This window comes from Lineus longissimus, chromosome 7 (genome assembly GCF_910592395.1).
Source record: "Lineus longissimus chromosome 7, tnLinLong1.2, whole genome shotgun sequence".
Lineage (NCBI taxonomy): Eukaryota > Metazoa > Nemertea > Pilidiophora > Heteronemertea > Lineidae > Lineus > Lineus longissimus.
Genome location: NC_088314.1, coordinates 2,860,484 through 2,878,110, shown reverse-complemented (window position 1 = coordinate 2,878,110; position 17,627 = coordinate 2,860,484). Strand labels below are relative to the sequence as shown.

General features: G+C 38.8%; 1 protein-coding gene across 25 annotated transcripts in view; it reads left to right on the top strand.

The window, feature by feature from the left end:
* Positions 1-17,627, top strand: part of LOC135490614 (muscle calcium channel subunit alpha-1-like) — a 101,651-nt gene that overhangs the window by 69,274 nt on the left and 14,750 nt on the right. For 12 of the 25 annotated variants that reach the window (XM_064775871.1, XM_064775866.1, XM_064775867.1 and 9 more), the window contains 10 exons: positions 209-425; positions 1,715-1,842; positions 2,110-2,206; positions 2,459-2,561; positions 2,765-2,863; positions 4,979-5,109; positions 10,430-10,540; positions 13,441-13,485; positions 15,103-15,443; positions 16,573-16,785. In XM_064775871.1, the coding sequence (XP_064631941.1) occupies positions 209-425; positions 1,715-1,842; positions 2,110-2,206; positions 2,459-2,561; positions 2,765-2,863; positions 4,979-5,109; positions 10,430-10,540; positions 13,441-13,485; positions 15,103-15,443; positions 16,573-16,785 (1,485 nt within the window). The remainder of the gene's footprint in view (positions 1-208; positions 426-1,714; positions 1,843-2,109; positions 2,207-2,458; positions 2,562-2,764; positions 2,864-4,978; positions 5,110-10,429; positions 10,541-13,440; positions 13,486-15,102; positions 15,444-16,572; positions 16,786-17,627) is intronic. The other 13 variants (XM_064775884.1, XM_064775885.1, XM_064775883.1 and 10 more) reach the window with 6 other exon arrangements.

The window sequence follows — 17,627 nt, the reverse complement described above, 5'->3', positions numbered from 1 at the left end:
TGTGGCACCATGAGAAAGCAATGACTCAATCTCAGTCTTCCTCTCCAAACTTTCATTCCCACAGCTGTATTCCTTTCTGTTTCCAGCGTCCGGTGTATTTTGTTGGTTTATTTCTAATACCAAACCTGTAGTTTCCCAAACCATTGTAAGGTGGCGTGATTGATCTGTCATTCTAATTGTGTGTACTGTTCATGTGCTTGTCTTTTAGATCTGCCACAGGTGAGGCGTGGCAAGATATTATGTTGGGTTGCGCAGCCCGGGAAGACTCTGCGAAGTGTGACATCAAATCGGACGCATTCTACACCCAGATGCATTTAGAACGCGGCAATGAAACGTTACCAGAAGATATCGAAAACGATACGCAATGTGGAAACAATTTTGCCTATCCCTATTTTATATCATTTTATATTCTATGTTCTTTCTTGGTAAGTCTTGTCGTGAATGTGTCGAACTAATTTCGACTGAAAGTTTTCACTAAATATGGATCCTCTCACTACCAAATTCTCCCCTTTCGCCTCTTTCTTCGAGCAAGAATTTAGGACTTCCCCTCAGGTTTTGACTGATCTATGGCAACTGCTTGCAGAGCTGAACAAGAATGAAAATGCTTTCTGATAGGACAATGCTTGAAGTCTCAAATTCCTTCTTGAGTGAAGTGGCGAAGTCTTACCGCCAAGCACAAACTATTTCTACGTTTTTTCGCTCTCACTTTCATCTTTGAATCTTTATTTCTTTGTTAGAATTTGGTTTAATCCAACCAAATGTATTTCGTCTCAAGCTGATGTGCAAAGGCATATTGTTGCCTCTGTGAACGTGGTTGAAATGAACTAGAAATAGTAGTGCCCCCCCCCCCCACCAACCCGCATGCTAGCTTCCTTCACAATGTGGTATAGGAAATTCAAAAGATGCACTGTACAAAAAGCATAAAACAGCTTGATTTTGACCATTTCACTGCACTAGGCTGGTATTATAGTCCAGCATGCAATGGTGCATGCTATGCTATCAGTCGATAACACAATGAGACAATGCACTACAATGGATTGTGAAATCCATTAACACTGATGTAGTGAGAGTAATACCAATGATCTGTCAACTGATTGTTGTGTCTCATGTTGTTGTCCATAAGTGTCCCACTACTGTCTCCGTCAAAGGTACCCTTGTTTGTTTTGTTTGGTTTTTGAATGGAAGGCCTAGTGTAAGGTCTGCATGGGTATTTGTGCAGCTTTTATTGTGATGGCTGGAGCAAAATATGTCGCTCTTGTAAAAAGAATAGAAAATGTCCCCATCCCTGTCAAGTCTGTCACCAGCTGCATACTCCTCTTTACATTTCATGTACATTTTTATGTACATTTGCACCTTGCATGCATCGAGTGAAGCTTTGAATGTTACCATAGGATAGTGACATGAGAGGGTGTGCTTTGGGTAACGACAATGTGCATGGTGTATGAAAAGTTATGTTTGAAATTCATTGAAAAATGCATCAGAAATTTGTAGGTGTTTGTTGATATACAATTATGCAGGCTTGTTGTAGGCATTTCGTAAGAGCCATTCGTGAGAGTACTTGAGTTAATTCGAAGTCGAGTTCACAAACTTACAATTCATTCTGTCTTTGATTAATGAAGGAAAAATGGTTTGGGTGGTGTATCTCGGAAAAGGCAATCAGAAAAACTATCATGATCCTAATTATTGAATTACCCTATTTCTGTATTCCTTTCAGATTATTAATTTGTTTGTGGCTGTCATCATGGATAACTTTGACTACCTGACGAGAGATTGGTCCATTCTCGGTCCACATCATCTTGATGAGTTTGTCCGTCTCTGGTCCGAGTATGATCCGGATGCAAAGTAAGACATAATGTGTTGAAATAACAGACAACCTGCGTAATTCTTTGGGTTACAATATTCCTGATCCCCACGCAGTTCTTCTTCTTCTGCATTCGATATCTGGTTGATGGCTATCTTGTCACATCTTCACCCCTGTGATGGCCAGGAATTGGGCTGTCCAGGTAGCCTCTTACTCACCATGAAATACTTGGCAGACCTGCAAGATATGGGGTGTCGGTTTACTATTACCCTACTTGTAAACATAAGATATCCATTCCTTTGTTTCAGGGGTCGAATAAAGCATTTAGATGTTGTAACTCTGCTCAGAAAGATCTCACCTCCCTTAGGCTTTGGTAAACTCTGTCCGCATAGAGTGGCATGCAAGGTACGTAGCTCTTCCTGGAGAAACCTTCCCCATGGATATTGATTTGTGAACAACATTAAATTTTGCTCTGTGAACTTTTCTCAACAATTTCCTTCATAAATTCATTCGAGGTATCGAGTAAATTTCACTCGCTGCCACTTTGATATCAGCAACACGCAACGTGTCACTGCCTATACTATCCCTTGAAGAAGTAACACTAGAAGACTAACAACAAAGGAAATGCATCTAATACTCTTCTTCTGTTATTTTCAGAGATTAGTCACGATGAATATGCCACTGAATAGTGACGGCACAGTTATGTTTAATGCCACCTTATTTGCACTAGTTAGAACATCACTAAGGATCAAAACAGAGGGTAAGTACTCGTTTGGTGACCCACTCTTAAATATCAAGTAGCACTCGATGTGCCCATTGTGCTATTATGGAATAAAAATCTTTATAACGGAGATTTCTTTTACCTGCTCCCCATAAGGTAAGCAGATTCCCTCTCCACCATCATTCCATAACCTACAATCCACAACCTTTCTTTCCCCTAATGGATCATTTTGTATTTTGCAGGTAATATAGATCAAGCGAATGAAGAACTGCGAGCTGTGATCAAAAAGATCTGGAAGCGGACGAGCCCGAAGCTGCTGGACCAAGTGGTCCCCCCAGCCGGTAATTAGTGTTCAGATGCACAGGGTCTAATATGGGACGACAAAATGATACTGATATCTATTTCGAAATGCATCAAAAAGCTTGGAAATTTGTTGAAATGTAGTCACAACTACTTCCAAGCTTCAAGGTGAAAACTCAAATTACAAGACCTCGAAACTGAGCAGATTTAGAAGCTCATTTTCTGCTTCGAATGCCACCGCAAATACCTGTTTCAACTTTTTTTGTGCACTTGTTGAGTTAGTAAAAAACTGTTGTTATAGGTCATAAGTGTTATAGATAATTAGTCTAAGATGGACCCACACCAGGCTAATTGGCTCTTTTACCTTTAGCAGGTCTTGTTTTTTGTGCAAGTATTTTTGCCTGTGGGGTGATGTGTGGGTTTCTGTGGCTGTTGTTGATTTGGTGAACGACTCTGACCTTTGTTTTGTAACTGGGTGGGATTATATCAATGTCGACATCGCCAAGGCACCTTTATCTCTCAGAATCTTTGTGGGGGCGGGTCGGGAGGCAAGGAGGTATAGTTCCAATAAGACTGGCAAAGAGTTAGGTCTGTCTGTCTGACGTCTTCAACATTTTTCTCCTAAATCTTTCTGCGAATTCTCCTCTCATTATCCGCGAAAGTTTAATAATCATCTCGATATAATATCACCTGGCGACAGGTTGGATGACCTGACGCCACCTGAAAGCTTATGTGAAAACATTTGAGACTTATATCAAATTTTACGAGGATAATATCGACTTCACTGATTACCTATAACACTGACTTATGGTCGGAGGGCTATGATGATTTCTACTAATTATAAACAGCTTCAAGTCTTAAATCTCCCTAATTGCCTCAAAGTAAATATGCTTGGAATGTTTACGCCTGTCTCTAACACCAGGCCGGAGGTAGTTGCCAATATGCTACATTGGGCTCACCTGCAACCCATGCTGTTACAAGGTTAACTAAGGCCACAAATATCAAGTTTGCAAAAGAATTCCTAAAACACCAAAGTAGTTTGTGAAGGAGGAATTTGGGACACTCTGGGTCAGCATCGAAGTTTTACGTGTCATTTTGAGGACTTGGCAAGCCTGATTCGTGACTTGATGGTTGTCTTTTAATCAAATTTAAAAGTGAAGATTCCTGATAGGAAACCTTAAGTTATATTTCCTAGGCCTGCATGTGTTTAAAAGGTTCGTTTCACCTTTGGTGGGCATGCATAGCAATTAAGCCAGTTTATAGGCCTGCTTCACCTTCTCATACATCATTCAGGCTGTTTAGACAGATATGATAGTATCAAGAATCGTATCTGATCAAATTTAGGACTACCTGAGATTAATTGGCAAACCTTTCACAAGAATAGGAACAGTTCTTCAAATCTTCAGCTCCGGTTTCACTGGAATAGTTCATGGATTGACTACAATCAATGGATAGTTGTCTTGTCTTGTTGTTGTCCATCTCTTTCTTGGCAAGGTATTCATTCAGCATCGGATATTTATTTTGTCGGTATGGATACAATTTGCACCATTTGGAAACTGATTCACAGAATTCAGGGTATCCTGAATCTGCTGAAAGTAAAGTCTACTGACTCTTAGCAATTGGCCATTTAACTCCCTTCTCTTGCCTGAGATGTGTCACATTGAAAGCAGTATTGAGGAATTCGATATTTATGAAAAGTTGTGCTCTCTTTGAGAAAGTGCTGGTCTTGAACAAAAGAGTGATTTTCTTATATTAGTGAAGTGTAGTCGCCATGATTAACATGTTCACTTTGGTGAGCTTCATGCCACTAAGAAAGAACAAGGAGAAGAAGAAGAAGAGGAAGAAAGAAAGGCGTGAGTAGCATACGGATTTGGATTTGATAGGTCTAGGGTACTGTAGGGTTGCTTGAACTGTACAGTCATGTCACCCTCATAATCATGTCACCTGCATTCCTATATATCCATCTTGTGCAACTGAAATCAAATTTTAAAATTTTTAAGAACTTCTTGTATTTCGATAAATTTAGATACAGGCATTCAAACTTCTCTCTGCGTGCATGTTTGGTGTTGTTGGATGGTGTGAAGTTTTCTGATTCGATAGTTATTATCACTGCTCAAACTCTTCTTAATGCGGGTATTCAAATCTTGTCATTTCAGGGGATGATGATGTCACCGTCGGGAAATTCTATGCAACTTTCCTCATTCAGGATTACTTCCGTCGGTTCAAGAAACGGAAAGAGGCAATGCAGAAGATGCAGATGGGTCACGAACACACCAATGCCCTTCAGGTGACTCTCCCTTTAAGTATTCTATCTCTAATTGTGATGTTTTCTAATTCAGTCAGATTACGATGTGAAATTCAACTAAAAACTAGCTATGATGGTAAAAAATGTTGGAAGTTTGTTTTCTAAGGAACCTGTAGATGTATTTGCCTATTTGTGGTGATCATACATGTATGTACATGTTTCTCATTAGATTCAAAGCAAGTTGACTTTTTCCCAAAACTTAAATGAATAGGACACTGGGAAGGAAGTTAAGTAGAACTCCCTCTTACACTCGTACACTCTTCAGATTGTCAGTGTATTTGTAAAATGGCTATATTTCAACTTGGTTTGAATCTAAATTTTGTTGTTGATAACTTAAAATGCTGTTTTGTTCTCACTGTTTATAACATAATTGATTGGTGGACCTAACACTATAACATACAGGGTGGTCACTGTGGGATCATTTTACTTAGAGTCTGCTTCACTTGAAAGCTGTAGACAAAAGGTTGAAGGGTCCCTTGACTATGTTGAATGGAAATCATTCTGCTGAAAGGGCTCTATAGAAATTTTGTATTTCCATTACATAACTCATCATTCAATCCAACTTGAGTGACATATTGTAAAGAACACAGACAATCCAGGACAGACTGTAGTTGGTATTTGGCCCCAATCACCATTTGGAAGTGGCATAAAGGCTCTAGAGATTAGCATCTACTACAACACTTGATTAACAGTCTAGCTAATTTAAAGCCTTTGGACTATCAGGCACCTTCAATCCTATCAATTTTTTTTCATTAGCACCTTCAGGTAAGATGGCCTTTTTATGCTCCCTCTTGGTGTAACCCTACGCTGCACAAACCCCTTTACTGGTGGATGAATATCAGTCACAATGAGATTTTGTTGTTGGTCAAGTTAAAATCGATGAAAAAAGACAGTTTTCATTTTAGGTCTTGATAACATTTCAGTATGATTTATGGCCCATAATTTTGACCAGCTTTGTTCAGGTTCTGTGCTGTTTTCATCTTTTACTTGTTCTGTGATGATGGCTAATTGATGATAGACATGACACCCACAACCTCATGTTACATAATGACCTTGATGCTGGGAAGGTCATTGCTTAAATGACCTTCTGAAGGTCACGTAGATGGTCATTTTCTCTGACACACCCTGTATATAGTGACTGAATCTTCCGTGATGGTTGGAGCCTCACATTTCAGGCATTCTTAGAAGTATCAAAAATATATAAGCGAGCTGTATCAAGAGATGTTTTTGGTCGCCTTATATATTTTTGTCAGTGTTAGAAGTTGCGACTATTTGGATTCTCGTCAGTTACGATTATCCAAGCATCTAGTTAGAGCAGTCCGTTAGTTTTGATTGGTGCTTAATTTGGGCCTATTAGAACCATCTGGTGGGATTACTATCGCAGCCAATGAAATTGCCCCAGAACACATCATTTGTTCCAAGTTACCATTTTATAAAATGTCATCTAAAGAATACCCCGTAGGAAAACTTTCAGTATTACAACTTATTCATTAGACGAGAAAAGTTTTTTTCTCCATTTGCTCCCTATGTGACTATGATATTTTTGAAAGATAGATAGATATTTGAAATTGATAATGTGGCAAATTTGTTGGCGGTGTGTTTAGCTGTGTTAGATCGTAGTGTTCCCTTCTGTGGTCTGGTGATTGGTCTAGTGGTCCTCTCCCCTGCACAAAACCTCCCCATTTCATTTGTTGTTGCATATCGAATTGTATTCCTCATTACTGGGAAAAACACTATTACTGGGCAGGGTCAGCAGTGTTAAGAGAATACATTTTTTCAATTGGGAAATTTGAAAAGTGGATTTTAGTTTTAGGGGTGGGAGAGGGAAACGTGAGAGCAACTTATGTTGAGATGCTTAATGTGAGATGCGTTTGAGACAATAAAGTAAAGCAGCTGGTTGGTCCGGGGATGTTGTGGCAGGACTGGTTATCATAGAGTTTTGTTGATGTCACTTTCTAGGGTTCATTCGTTTTGAATCCTGTGGTCTCAGCTATGCAGCAGATGATTCATTGTAGTTGTGGTGCGGTCAGGTGCTTTCATTCTGGTTTGATTGAACTGTTTCTAGTTGGCGATCATTTCAGTTCAGTATCCCAAGTACCAGTTAGATTCAGGCAATCAAAACGTTATAGTTGTTTTTCTCATAAATACAAAATTTGATAATATGGTTTATTGCTTCAGCTTATAAGCTTATATTTTAAGTAGGATTCTTAATGGCTCTAACACATTGCTTGGCAAGGGTTGCATGATCTAGGCCTACTCTAATGGCAAAAGTAGAACCTTCTTGGTGGCTATTCTTCAAAATAATTGAAATTTCTGCCTAGAACCAACCAAGAAAGCCCAGCATTATGTATTCATTCCGAAGGGCGGTGTCTCGTCAGATGTGGGAGACCTCAATATGAGCTGGCAGCATAAAATATTGGGGTAAGTTGAATGTCTGAGGTCATGGGTGCATGATACTTGGCAAGGATAAAATTTCTGGCCTTGGAACTTCATTGGTAGAAAACATATTGGAGGAATAAAGCAGCTCTTGAATGTTGCATGGGAAATCTTCTTGGAAATGCTTGGAAAATTTAAAGGAGTTGGGGTGGAATGCGTTGTTCTCGCTGCGGTCTCTTCAGTGAACAATTTAGATTGGCCCTGTTGGTCATTCTGTCTGTTGGTTTAGGTATCAGCTATAAACGTAAATCGTTCAGTCTGACTAACGGTCGTTCCAATTCGTCATGTACCGGTAGTGGAGAGGTTGATTCTTTGAAAAGTGTTGCTTTCTTACCAAAGTCCGTTTTTCTCCTACATGTACATTACTAAAGCTGTGGTCAATAAAGCTAAACATATCCTTGTCAATTGACTGCTGCAATAAAGAATCAAACGGCTGAAAAAAGCTAAGTGGTAATATTCGTCTAATTGCAGCATGACCCTGGTGAAAGTGTCACATGATCAGTCACTTGTTACAGACCTGCTCTGCACCACGTCAGGTTTGTCCTTTCTTAATCCAGCCTAGGTGCTATGCCGATTTCCATCTTGGCTTGCTCAACTTCAGTTCTTAGATAAGGTTTTGTTTTGGAATTGTCTTTGGGAACCTTCCAAGAAAACACGGTACGAGTTAAGTTAACACTCTATAACACTTTCTGTCACGGAAACGCTGACTTTGATCAGGCCTCCAGTTATCTCATATTCTGAGCCATAACTTGTGGGTAATTTTAAGGGGACTTGAATTTTTCTTTTTCATTTGTCTTAAAAAACATCATCTGTGCTAGGCCTACTTTCAAAGTTGTTGATATGACCTCTGTTGTCATGATAGGCCGTACAGGACCAGGCTTCTCAACATGTTATGGAGAGTTCACTTTTGGTTAAAAATGGCAAGATGCCTTCCCCAAAAAACCACCCCTGTGTTTGCTTTTAGGTGCGATGGTGATTTGTGCTGATCTATCTGTAGGAATCTTTGAGCAGTGCTTTCTGCTGTTTGTTTGTGGTCTCAGGAACCTGTCAATCTTCCTGGTAGATGTTTGTATAGGGTCAGAACACCTTTTCCCTCTTGGTGTTGGCGCTTGTGTGAGATTGATCACGGTTCTGGTGAAAGATGCATGGTCCTATCATTAGATAAAGTACGGTCGGGTACTGATATACATATAAGATAAAGAACATTTTGTCATTACATTAACAAACTCTTTAATTTCAGCTGTAAAATATGTCTTTAGTGATGGTATGCCCCTGCATTGATAATCCAAAAATCAAGCTCAACTTTTAGAAAGTTTTTGTTGAGATAATGCCCTTTAAATTATGTGGGAATACAAAACTAGACACTTCTGTTCAAGGCCGATGACAGCAGGCTGGCAGTGCAAAAAATCACACTCCGGCACATGATCAATTGAGTATTGCGTGATTTGGTGGGCACTGGGACTGCTGTTGTCAGGCTCTTTGTAACGGATTGACAAGTCCCATATTGAGTGAATTCTTCCCCTATAATCCTCGTCTTGGTCTGTCTTGTTGTCAACCGATAAATGGTGCATGTGAAAAGGGGTTCTATTCTTACTCTGCACTGTGTCATTGATTTGGTGGTGGTGGTTCTCTATTCTTACATGTATCCTGTCTGCTTATTTGGAGGAAGCTATTCAAAATTTCATCATTTAATTGAAACTTTTTGAAAGACGATGTTGGGTATTGTTGACATCTAACCCAAAACTGTCTCTTAAACGGAAGTGAATCAAAATTTATGCAAAACTTCAATCATCATAGTATTTTATCAGTGAAAGTAAAAACATACAAACTTATCGCCTTCGCTACTTTTAATTGTTGTTAGTATGATGTATTAGTTGATTTTGTTGTTGGAAGCATTTATTTCAGGTTGTAATTTTGGGTACCCCAGTCCCTATGAAAAAGTTTAATCAACACTTTTATCCGGATAATGTCTTAAGTTTCCATCATTTTTTTCAGAAGCGAAAACTAAGTTTCACAGCGCCAATAACACTTCTTCCATGAATGACTCGGTACACATTCTCCTCAACAAAAATCAGTATAAACGTTAAACCCTACATTGCCATTTCTTACATTTGGATTTCTAACACTGACTTGTTACAAATGAGGCTGACTATTTTGCAGAGTGTTGGTTGCCTGTTCTTGACCAATTTCTCCTGTGAAGTCAATGAAGGGGATTGCTAACTCTTCCAGCACGTGATATGTATTGTCACTGCTGAGATTGAGTTCTTGGTACTTCGCTCTTGGAATATGTGTCAAGTCAGCTTTGAGCTCCCCATAAAAAACTTTGTACTGAATTTCCTTTCTCCAAAGATTGCCGGCAGTACAGGGATGGCCATCTGTGCAAGCAGTTTGGAGGCAGAATTCCGTTAGTATCGATTGGGTAATGTGTTTGCCTCGTCACAAACTGACACACTACAATTACTGGTGCAAGCTTCAAGCATCACTCTTTCAGAGTACTGTTAACACGGAATGGATGTTTGATGTCGTCTCGATATGTTTCACTTTAGAAAAGGCCCCACTATCCTGGCAACAGCTAGGAAGCCAGCTGGCAATATCCTAAGTTGAAACTTGGTATTGGCAGTGAAACTTGGTATTGGCAGTGAAACTTGGTATCGACAGTGAAAGTGATATCTATGTTCCAGTGTGTTTCCAACTGCAACAGCCTAAAAGAATAATTTGGGGGTTGCGATGACGTCATTCATGGAGCGGTGACCCCTTACACAGTCAACATTTTGCACTTGGTGTTCTGGTGCCCGAGTGTAGACCATGTACCTGTGTTTAGTCTGGCGTTCTGTTTAATTTAGCTCTGCTTTTATTCTTTGGTTAGGCTGGACTGCGTGCAGTGCATGATCTAGGACCCGAAATTCGACGTGCCATTTCTGGGAACTTAGACGAAGACGAATTCCCAGATCGTGATTTTGAAGAACCTATGCATAGGGTAAAGGACTTTGATAGTCTTGTTATGTCCTGCACCAGTGACAATTTATCTCTATCTGCTTTGATTTCTGCAATGCTTGATGCTTTTTAGTAGGGTTTCTTTTGGCATCTCAATCTCTAGCAGTGCTTATAATACTTGTGCTCTGATCTTATCGATGCCTAAGTGGGTTAAAATGAGAGTTGTTGCCAAAGATGAAAAAGTGGGTTGAATTTGTTGTTTGCACTGCTCGTGATGAGATGGTTAGCATGCTCTCCTGGTCTCCGCTTATTTCTGCACGTGCTGTTGTGCCCATGTCGTAGCTCCGATCCCCGACCCAAACCACCAGTCTGGCTCCACCCATATTTTACACTAAACCTTGTTCCGCTTCAGAATAAGACGTTCTCATAAAATGGCATCTGTTTTATTGCAAGGTTGGAAGGAATATCAGTTGTACTGTATTCTGTTTATGCTACTTTCATCAATAATCATGTACTGGAGTGACACCATCTGCTTCAAGCCAGGTTGGTGTGAATCATTGTATGAACTGTGTGCGACAATGCACATGAATGTACTTGAACTGAGTGGTCTCATCTGAGTGAAATGTTGTCTGCTTAAAGCCCTGTTTGTGGGTTTGACTGTGCATTCCGTTGAAAATAGGAACTAGTACCAGTACAGATGTGGTCAAAAGTAACATCACAAGTTGCGTGCAACATTCGTGCAACTCTGCATCATGTGCATACTTGCATCGAAAGTTCCCAGAACTGAAATGCTTCACCAAGCAACTCACAATCAGGTATTTTTGAATGCAAAAACGTGTTCCACTGTATTCTGTGCACGTGCAGGGATGTTGCCTTTGACCAGTACGGTTTATGGTGATTCTATGCCATTTGGGAATCGGACAGAAATAAGATAAATAGGAGACATTCTATTTGACTTTTCATTTTGCCCATTTGGATTCGAACTATTTTGAATGACTTGATAACTTTTGCACTTTTGACTTTCTTTTAGACATTACTTTCTAGCAATGAGTTTTTTCTTTCTTTATAGTTACTTATGAATAGTTTTCAATCAGAATAAACATGACTTTGTTGAGTGTATTGTAGTATTTTTTAAATAAGCCCAAAAGCAATAAGGTACAGAGCAACGAAAACTGGATAAACATATGAAATGTATTTTATTTATTTCAAACTTGGATAGAAAACTGCATGACTTGATTTATTTGCATGAGCTCTCAGATTTTATTTTCCAACTAAGCATGGTTCCCACCCAAAAAATACCACAACCTTGCATCTGCATACATTTTACACAACACACATATACATGTGAAGCCACAAACCCATGTTCAACATATAGCATGTATTCAGGTTTGGAATTATTTTGGCTAAATTTTCTCTTCAAAGATATTTCACTATCTTTTATCAGTTTTGCATTCTTCAACCCTAATAACCCAGTAAACTATCCGAGTGAATACCTTGACATGGTTTTGGTTGGTAGGCCTTAGGACAGTTTGCACTGGGAGTGGTATCTATGGCCTTTTGAGGGATGACCTTATTGTGCCACCTCTAGCAGCATTGATTATAAGGTGCACTGAACTTGCCTCGATTCTAACCTAGCATACCTTCCTAGGGTCAATTGCACCTCACTACGTAGGGTCCCCAAAGAACAATGCTAGGTAGGGTCATTTGCACCTCACTGAATAGGGTCCTCAGCACCTTATTATGTAGGGTCCTTTGCACAATAGAGGATGTAGACTAGATCTGCATGGGAGTTCTTTAGCCCCTTGGCATAAACGACCATACTAACCACTAACTATCTAACTTGTCTCATCGCAGGTTAAATCATCGATACACTTGTCTGTTTTGTCTTACTGTCTGATTTGGAAGAACCTGGTAGAAGGAGTGTGATTATGTGAAGTCAGAAACCATACACCACAAGGGGCATCCCTTAAACAGTTCTAGTCAAATGTAACCTATCTAGCTGTATGCATGTTGTGGGTTGCAGATGTTACTTTTGACCAGTGTAGTTATGCCCTTGACAGTCATGGTACATGTCGTTTCTTGAATGTCTTTTGACAAGATTGAGAGACAGGGTACTTTCTAAAATAAGGTTTAGCTTGCTTTATGGTGAAATACAATGTTCTCATTGGGGAACTGTTGGGCAATTTCGCAGAAGTATTTCCTGAAAAATCTGTTTGACTTCATTTCTACTCTTTCTCCCAGTGTTCAACTGTCTCACTTTACCAATCCACTTCAATTTCTTTGTTGCATTAAACAAGCACAGTTGGCACTTTTCAATTTACCACAATTTTTACCTTTTTCTGCAACACCCCAAAATAAAATGTTCACGAGTGTCTAAACACTTAGCACATAGTGAAGACAATTTGATTTTACTTCAGATTTACTTAAAATCTCTGCTGGAAAGTGTTAAAAGACGATCAATGCTATGTATAGTACTGAAATGTTTCATAAGGATATGACAATGATACTTTGTGTAAACTTGATTGATGTGAAGTAAAACTTTGGGCTAAAAGACTCAATGAAGTGTCACTGGTTACAATAATGTCTGGATTTGGCATCATAAATATTCGTTCTCGATACTTTTTGAAAAAGATTCAAAACTGAAAAGGATTCAGCAGAGAAATTTTTAATTTCACCTAAAAGCAATAATTATATATTGATTAACAAAACTCGTGGAGTTTGATTGTAAGTTATTAGGATACTTTCAGCTGTGACACCTCAGAACTTGTTTATCATCCTGATTCGAGCATGATGCTAAAAAACTAGTATGGTAGCTTAAAAGCATGACTTCAATGGTCATATGTGCCACACAAATGCAACAAAGGATGGATCTACAACTCTATCTAAAACTCTAAATTCGAAATCATGTGTCATGAATAACATTTGTTTTCTTATCCGGAACAGTGTCCAAAAAAACCACTAAATCTTCCTGAAATAAGTGAGAAGTTGGTAAGAACGATGGTCTTTTATTAACCTGCTGTTTTAGTGTTGTAGAATACGTGTAGATTCTTGTTGTCACAGGAAATCCTGTTATGGATGCCGAACATGCATTGCTCAGGAAAGGTTTCCAGAGGATGGGAGAAAACCTTTGTTGGAACAGCCATATTTTTATACTTTGATATATTTGTGTTGTACTCCAAGGCTGTTTTGTTTAATGTTTATATCCATCTGACAAACATGATGTATAATGTTTCTATATTTTACACGAAGTTGGAAACAAAAAAGTGTCTTCGAAACTTGTCCTCAGCGTAAGCAGAGGTAGCATTGCTGAATAAAATTTATTGGTTGCTCGGAACATAAATTTCAAAATCAATTTGAACTCCTGGATATCTTCTGATGAATGCAGTTGTTCAAGACATCAAAAGTTTTTGAAAAACCGTTGGCCAAAATCTGTTGTAATCTTTAGCACACTCCTTGACTTAGACTTGCTGTTAAACACATAAGGGAGGTAAATGAATCAGTAAAACGGTTGTATGTCAGTTGATTTACAGATGTTCTGTGGTCAAAAGCACACTAGAATTGTGCTGGTTATTGTCAACAGGAAATCATTTGATTTGAATGGCATTTTGTGGATATATTTCATCATTAAAATACTTGCCAATTGGAACTCTGATACCATTTATGTATTAATCACTCTCTAATTGTGAACTTTTAATGTCAGTTTAAATGTATCTTGCTGTGAACCCTGTATCAATTACCTTTTGGAAACATGTCAATTATGGTAAACGTATACCCTCCTCTGTTCCACCCTCAGTGGAGTATCTCGGGTGGTGAAGTGTATCCTAAGCCTATTGTCAAAATGTTACCACCTATCAGGATTGTAGTTGTAGAGCACTGCAATGATACTTCTTTGTGGACTTTGATTCAGTGCCGCAATCGACCCGTAGTTGGAACAGACTTTCTAGGTTTTGTACCCAGTTACACATGTGCATACCTAACCCTGTTACAGTACTGATTCACATGCATGTGTGACAGCACACAAAATATGGACATTTTTTCAACTTCTGCCAGTCTGATTTAAAGTCCTTGAAGGAGCATTGAAAAACCTGAACAAAGAAAAAAGTATGGGGTTAGCGGCTCCTTTCTAAACTGTGTTATAACTGAGATCATTCTCTTATTTGTGCTTATTTACTTGCCATTTATCTTTGTTGTAAAAACTATTTCGAGGAATAATTTTGAGGAAAAAATCTCAAGATAAACTTTCAACAAAGAAGTGATGTTGAATCATAACAATTTTAATCATACTCTTTCTTTCTTGCACTTTCAATGATTCTTTTCTTGAATATTTAGATTTATTCAATAATTTAGTTATTTATTTGTTCAATAGGGTAGTTTAATTGCACCAACACAATACAAAATAATATTGAAATTACTGTTAATCGTAGCTGAATTGAATGACCTCTGGAGTTTCGATTTCTCTAATTCACTGGATTTGATGCCCGCAGAAACTTCCACTGGATTTAGGAAAGTTTATGGTAGGTCAGTCTTCTTACAGTAACCTAATGTTCATTGGTTCCAGAGCAAAACATTTTTATAGCGTTTTGATCAACTTCTCTTTTCTCGCAGCGAAATCACAGCCTGTTTGGCAGCGTTATGTCAGCATTTGGGCGCAACCAAGCGCCGAACTTGAACTCACCAAATCGTAGCAACTCTCTCCACGTGAACCACACCCAGCCACACAAGAAGGTGTCACCAACGAACTCACTCAATGCACCAAATATGCATCCAAACGCCTCACCGCAGAACTCCCTAAATAATGGGAAAGTCGAATCTCCCACGTCCTCATACAACCACCTCAACGTTGATTATCGCAACGCCATGAATCGCTCCCCCTCGCCATTACCACTGCAGCGGTTGTCACCAGTGACGTCGCTTGAGAGTGATCCGAGGAGGTTAAGCCGTTCAAGGTAGGTGTATAGAGGGTGCTGCAGGGTAGAATGTGCACTTCCGATGCAGTTGACAGCTTCTTTAGGAAGGGTACATGAAGGCACAAACAATTATATTCAGAAAAAGAAATGGGTCCAGTTAGGTTGGATTTTTCCTCTTTGGTTCACATTACAAACAGATCTTTCAGAGCAGGGATATGAATTATGATAACTGTTCTAATAATGTCAGCCTTACAGTTCAGAAGAATTGCACATTGTATCTTTTGTCAAAAATAGTGAATAATTGTCAGTATTTTTTCACATTTCAAGTTTTAGGGATATTTAGTGATGCAATAGTGATAGTTTTAAAAATGAGAACAGCATGCTTTGACACAAATAATAATTAGTAGTCTGCATTTGTCTTGGTACCCCATTCCTAGCACCGGCATCTCAACAAATGACAAATTTGATACCATTTTGATGATTTGTTAAATGATTAACACTAACCATAATTTTACATCCCGATTAATAAGAAGTTCTAAAAGGTTTATTAGGCATGCCAAAAGTTCCAAATTCAACCCAACTACATTATTTTCTTTTGAAAGAGAACCTAGCTGGTTATCATCATGAACTCTTGCTGTTGTGCATAATTCTTCTCAAAGAACGTATACATACATTTGCATGATTTCAAACAACTATCAAAGTTTTTCTTTCTGTTCCTTCCTCTCTCGGTATTAAATTTTCTAACTGTTTTAAGTTCAATCTTTAACATTTATTCTTGCATCCACCCTAAAAAGTTTCTCACAACTCCAGAGTTGAATGTTTTTCTACCCATAACAAATATGGCTGCAAAAGTGGACAGTTCTAAAAAAGACCTTGAAAAAAGGCATCTTTTCTCACAACTCAAAATTTAAAAAAATGATACACACTTTGTCTTCCTGAGTAGCACTCTATTCCTCTCTCTGATAAATACCTGAACCTTTGGAAAAGAAGTGACATCTCTAAATCAAATGCTAGATCCTAAATTTGCCAAAATGTCATTCAAAAGTCGAAGAAATTTTATAATTGAATAATGTATGCCTGTTTATTTGGAAATCAGAGTTGTACCACAGGTTAACTGTTGTGGCCGAATAACCTCTCCCAAAAACCTTGCACTAATTCTACCTTCCAGCATGTCCACCAATGATAATGATCCAATTATTGACAACATTGAACCGATCTCGATGTCGCTCGAGGTGCCATCACCCGACAGCCAGGAGTCCCCGGAAACGATACCCATGCGTTCTCTAGGGACAACAGGGAACGGTCTCGGCCAGGCCGTGGACCCTAACACCCCACGGTCAGGCGAGAGAACGATGAAGAAAGGTCCATTTGTTTACAGAGAGTAAGTGATAAGGGTTTACTTCTCTTGGTGGGAGTCTTTTGCTGTCTAATCCGTTCTATCTTGACCACTTAGGTTTATCAAATTAAATGTGCTGATTTTGGTCGACAATAGACTTGCCATCCCTGTTGTGGTAGATAAAATTGAGGACTGTGGACCTGAACTAGCATAATCAATTTGATGAACCAGTGAGTTCACTGTAATCTACAACAGTGCAGTATAAAAAGTGAAGATAATGTTGATGCAGATTGTATTATTCATTGTGCATACGTACATGTACCCTGAAGGAAAATCTTTCTGGGCGAAAGCTCCCCATGCTCTTTTTGGCCAAGTAGGCTGCACTCTCAGTATGGCTTGCAGAAGAAACACATCTGAACTGGTGGAGGTGTTGTTGATGCTTCTTTGTAACAGACAAAGTTGCCAGTTATGCAGCCTACTCATAAGTAGGCCATGCAGCCTACCCATAAGTAGACCAACTACATATACATCATTGGGTGGTGAGTGTTAATAGTAGGCCTACATGTAGCCCTTTATACATAATCATCTACTTTGCCCTTCAAGTAAGATAAAAACAGCTTCTGTCTCTTTCGAATATTCCTTATAGGATTTTTGAAAAGAGGTAATGACTTGGATGACTGAAAGTTTCCCCGAGGACTTGAATTTCAGATGATTTGTCAAAACATTTTTCTGAAAAACTGAGTGCGTGTTTAGCTCATTCGTATTGCCGTGGTGTATCTGTTTTCACAAATGTCTTCACTGCATCACAATTGAATCACTCAAAAATGGACATGCTCCAAATTAATGATAAATAAATTAAATTTATGATCAGCTTGTACAAATAAACA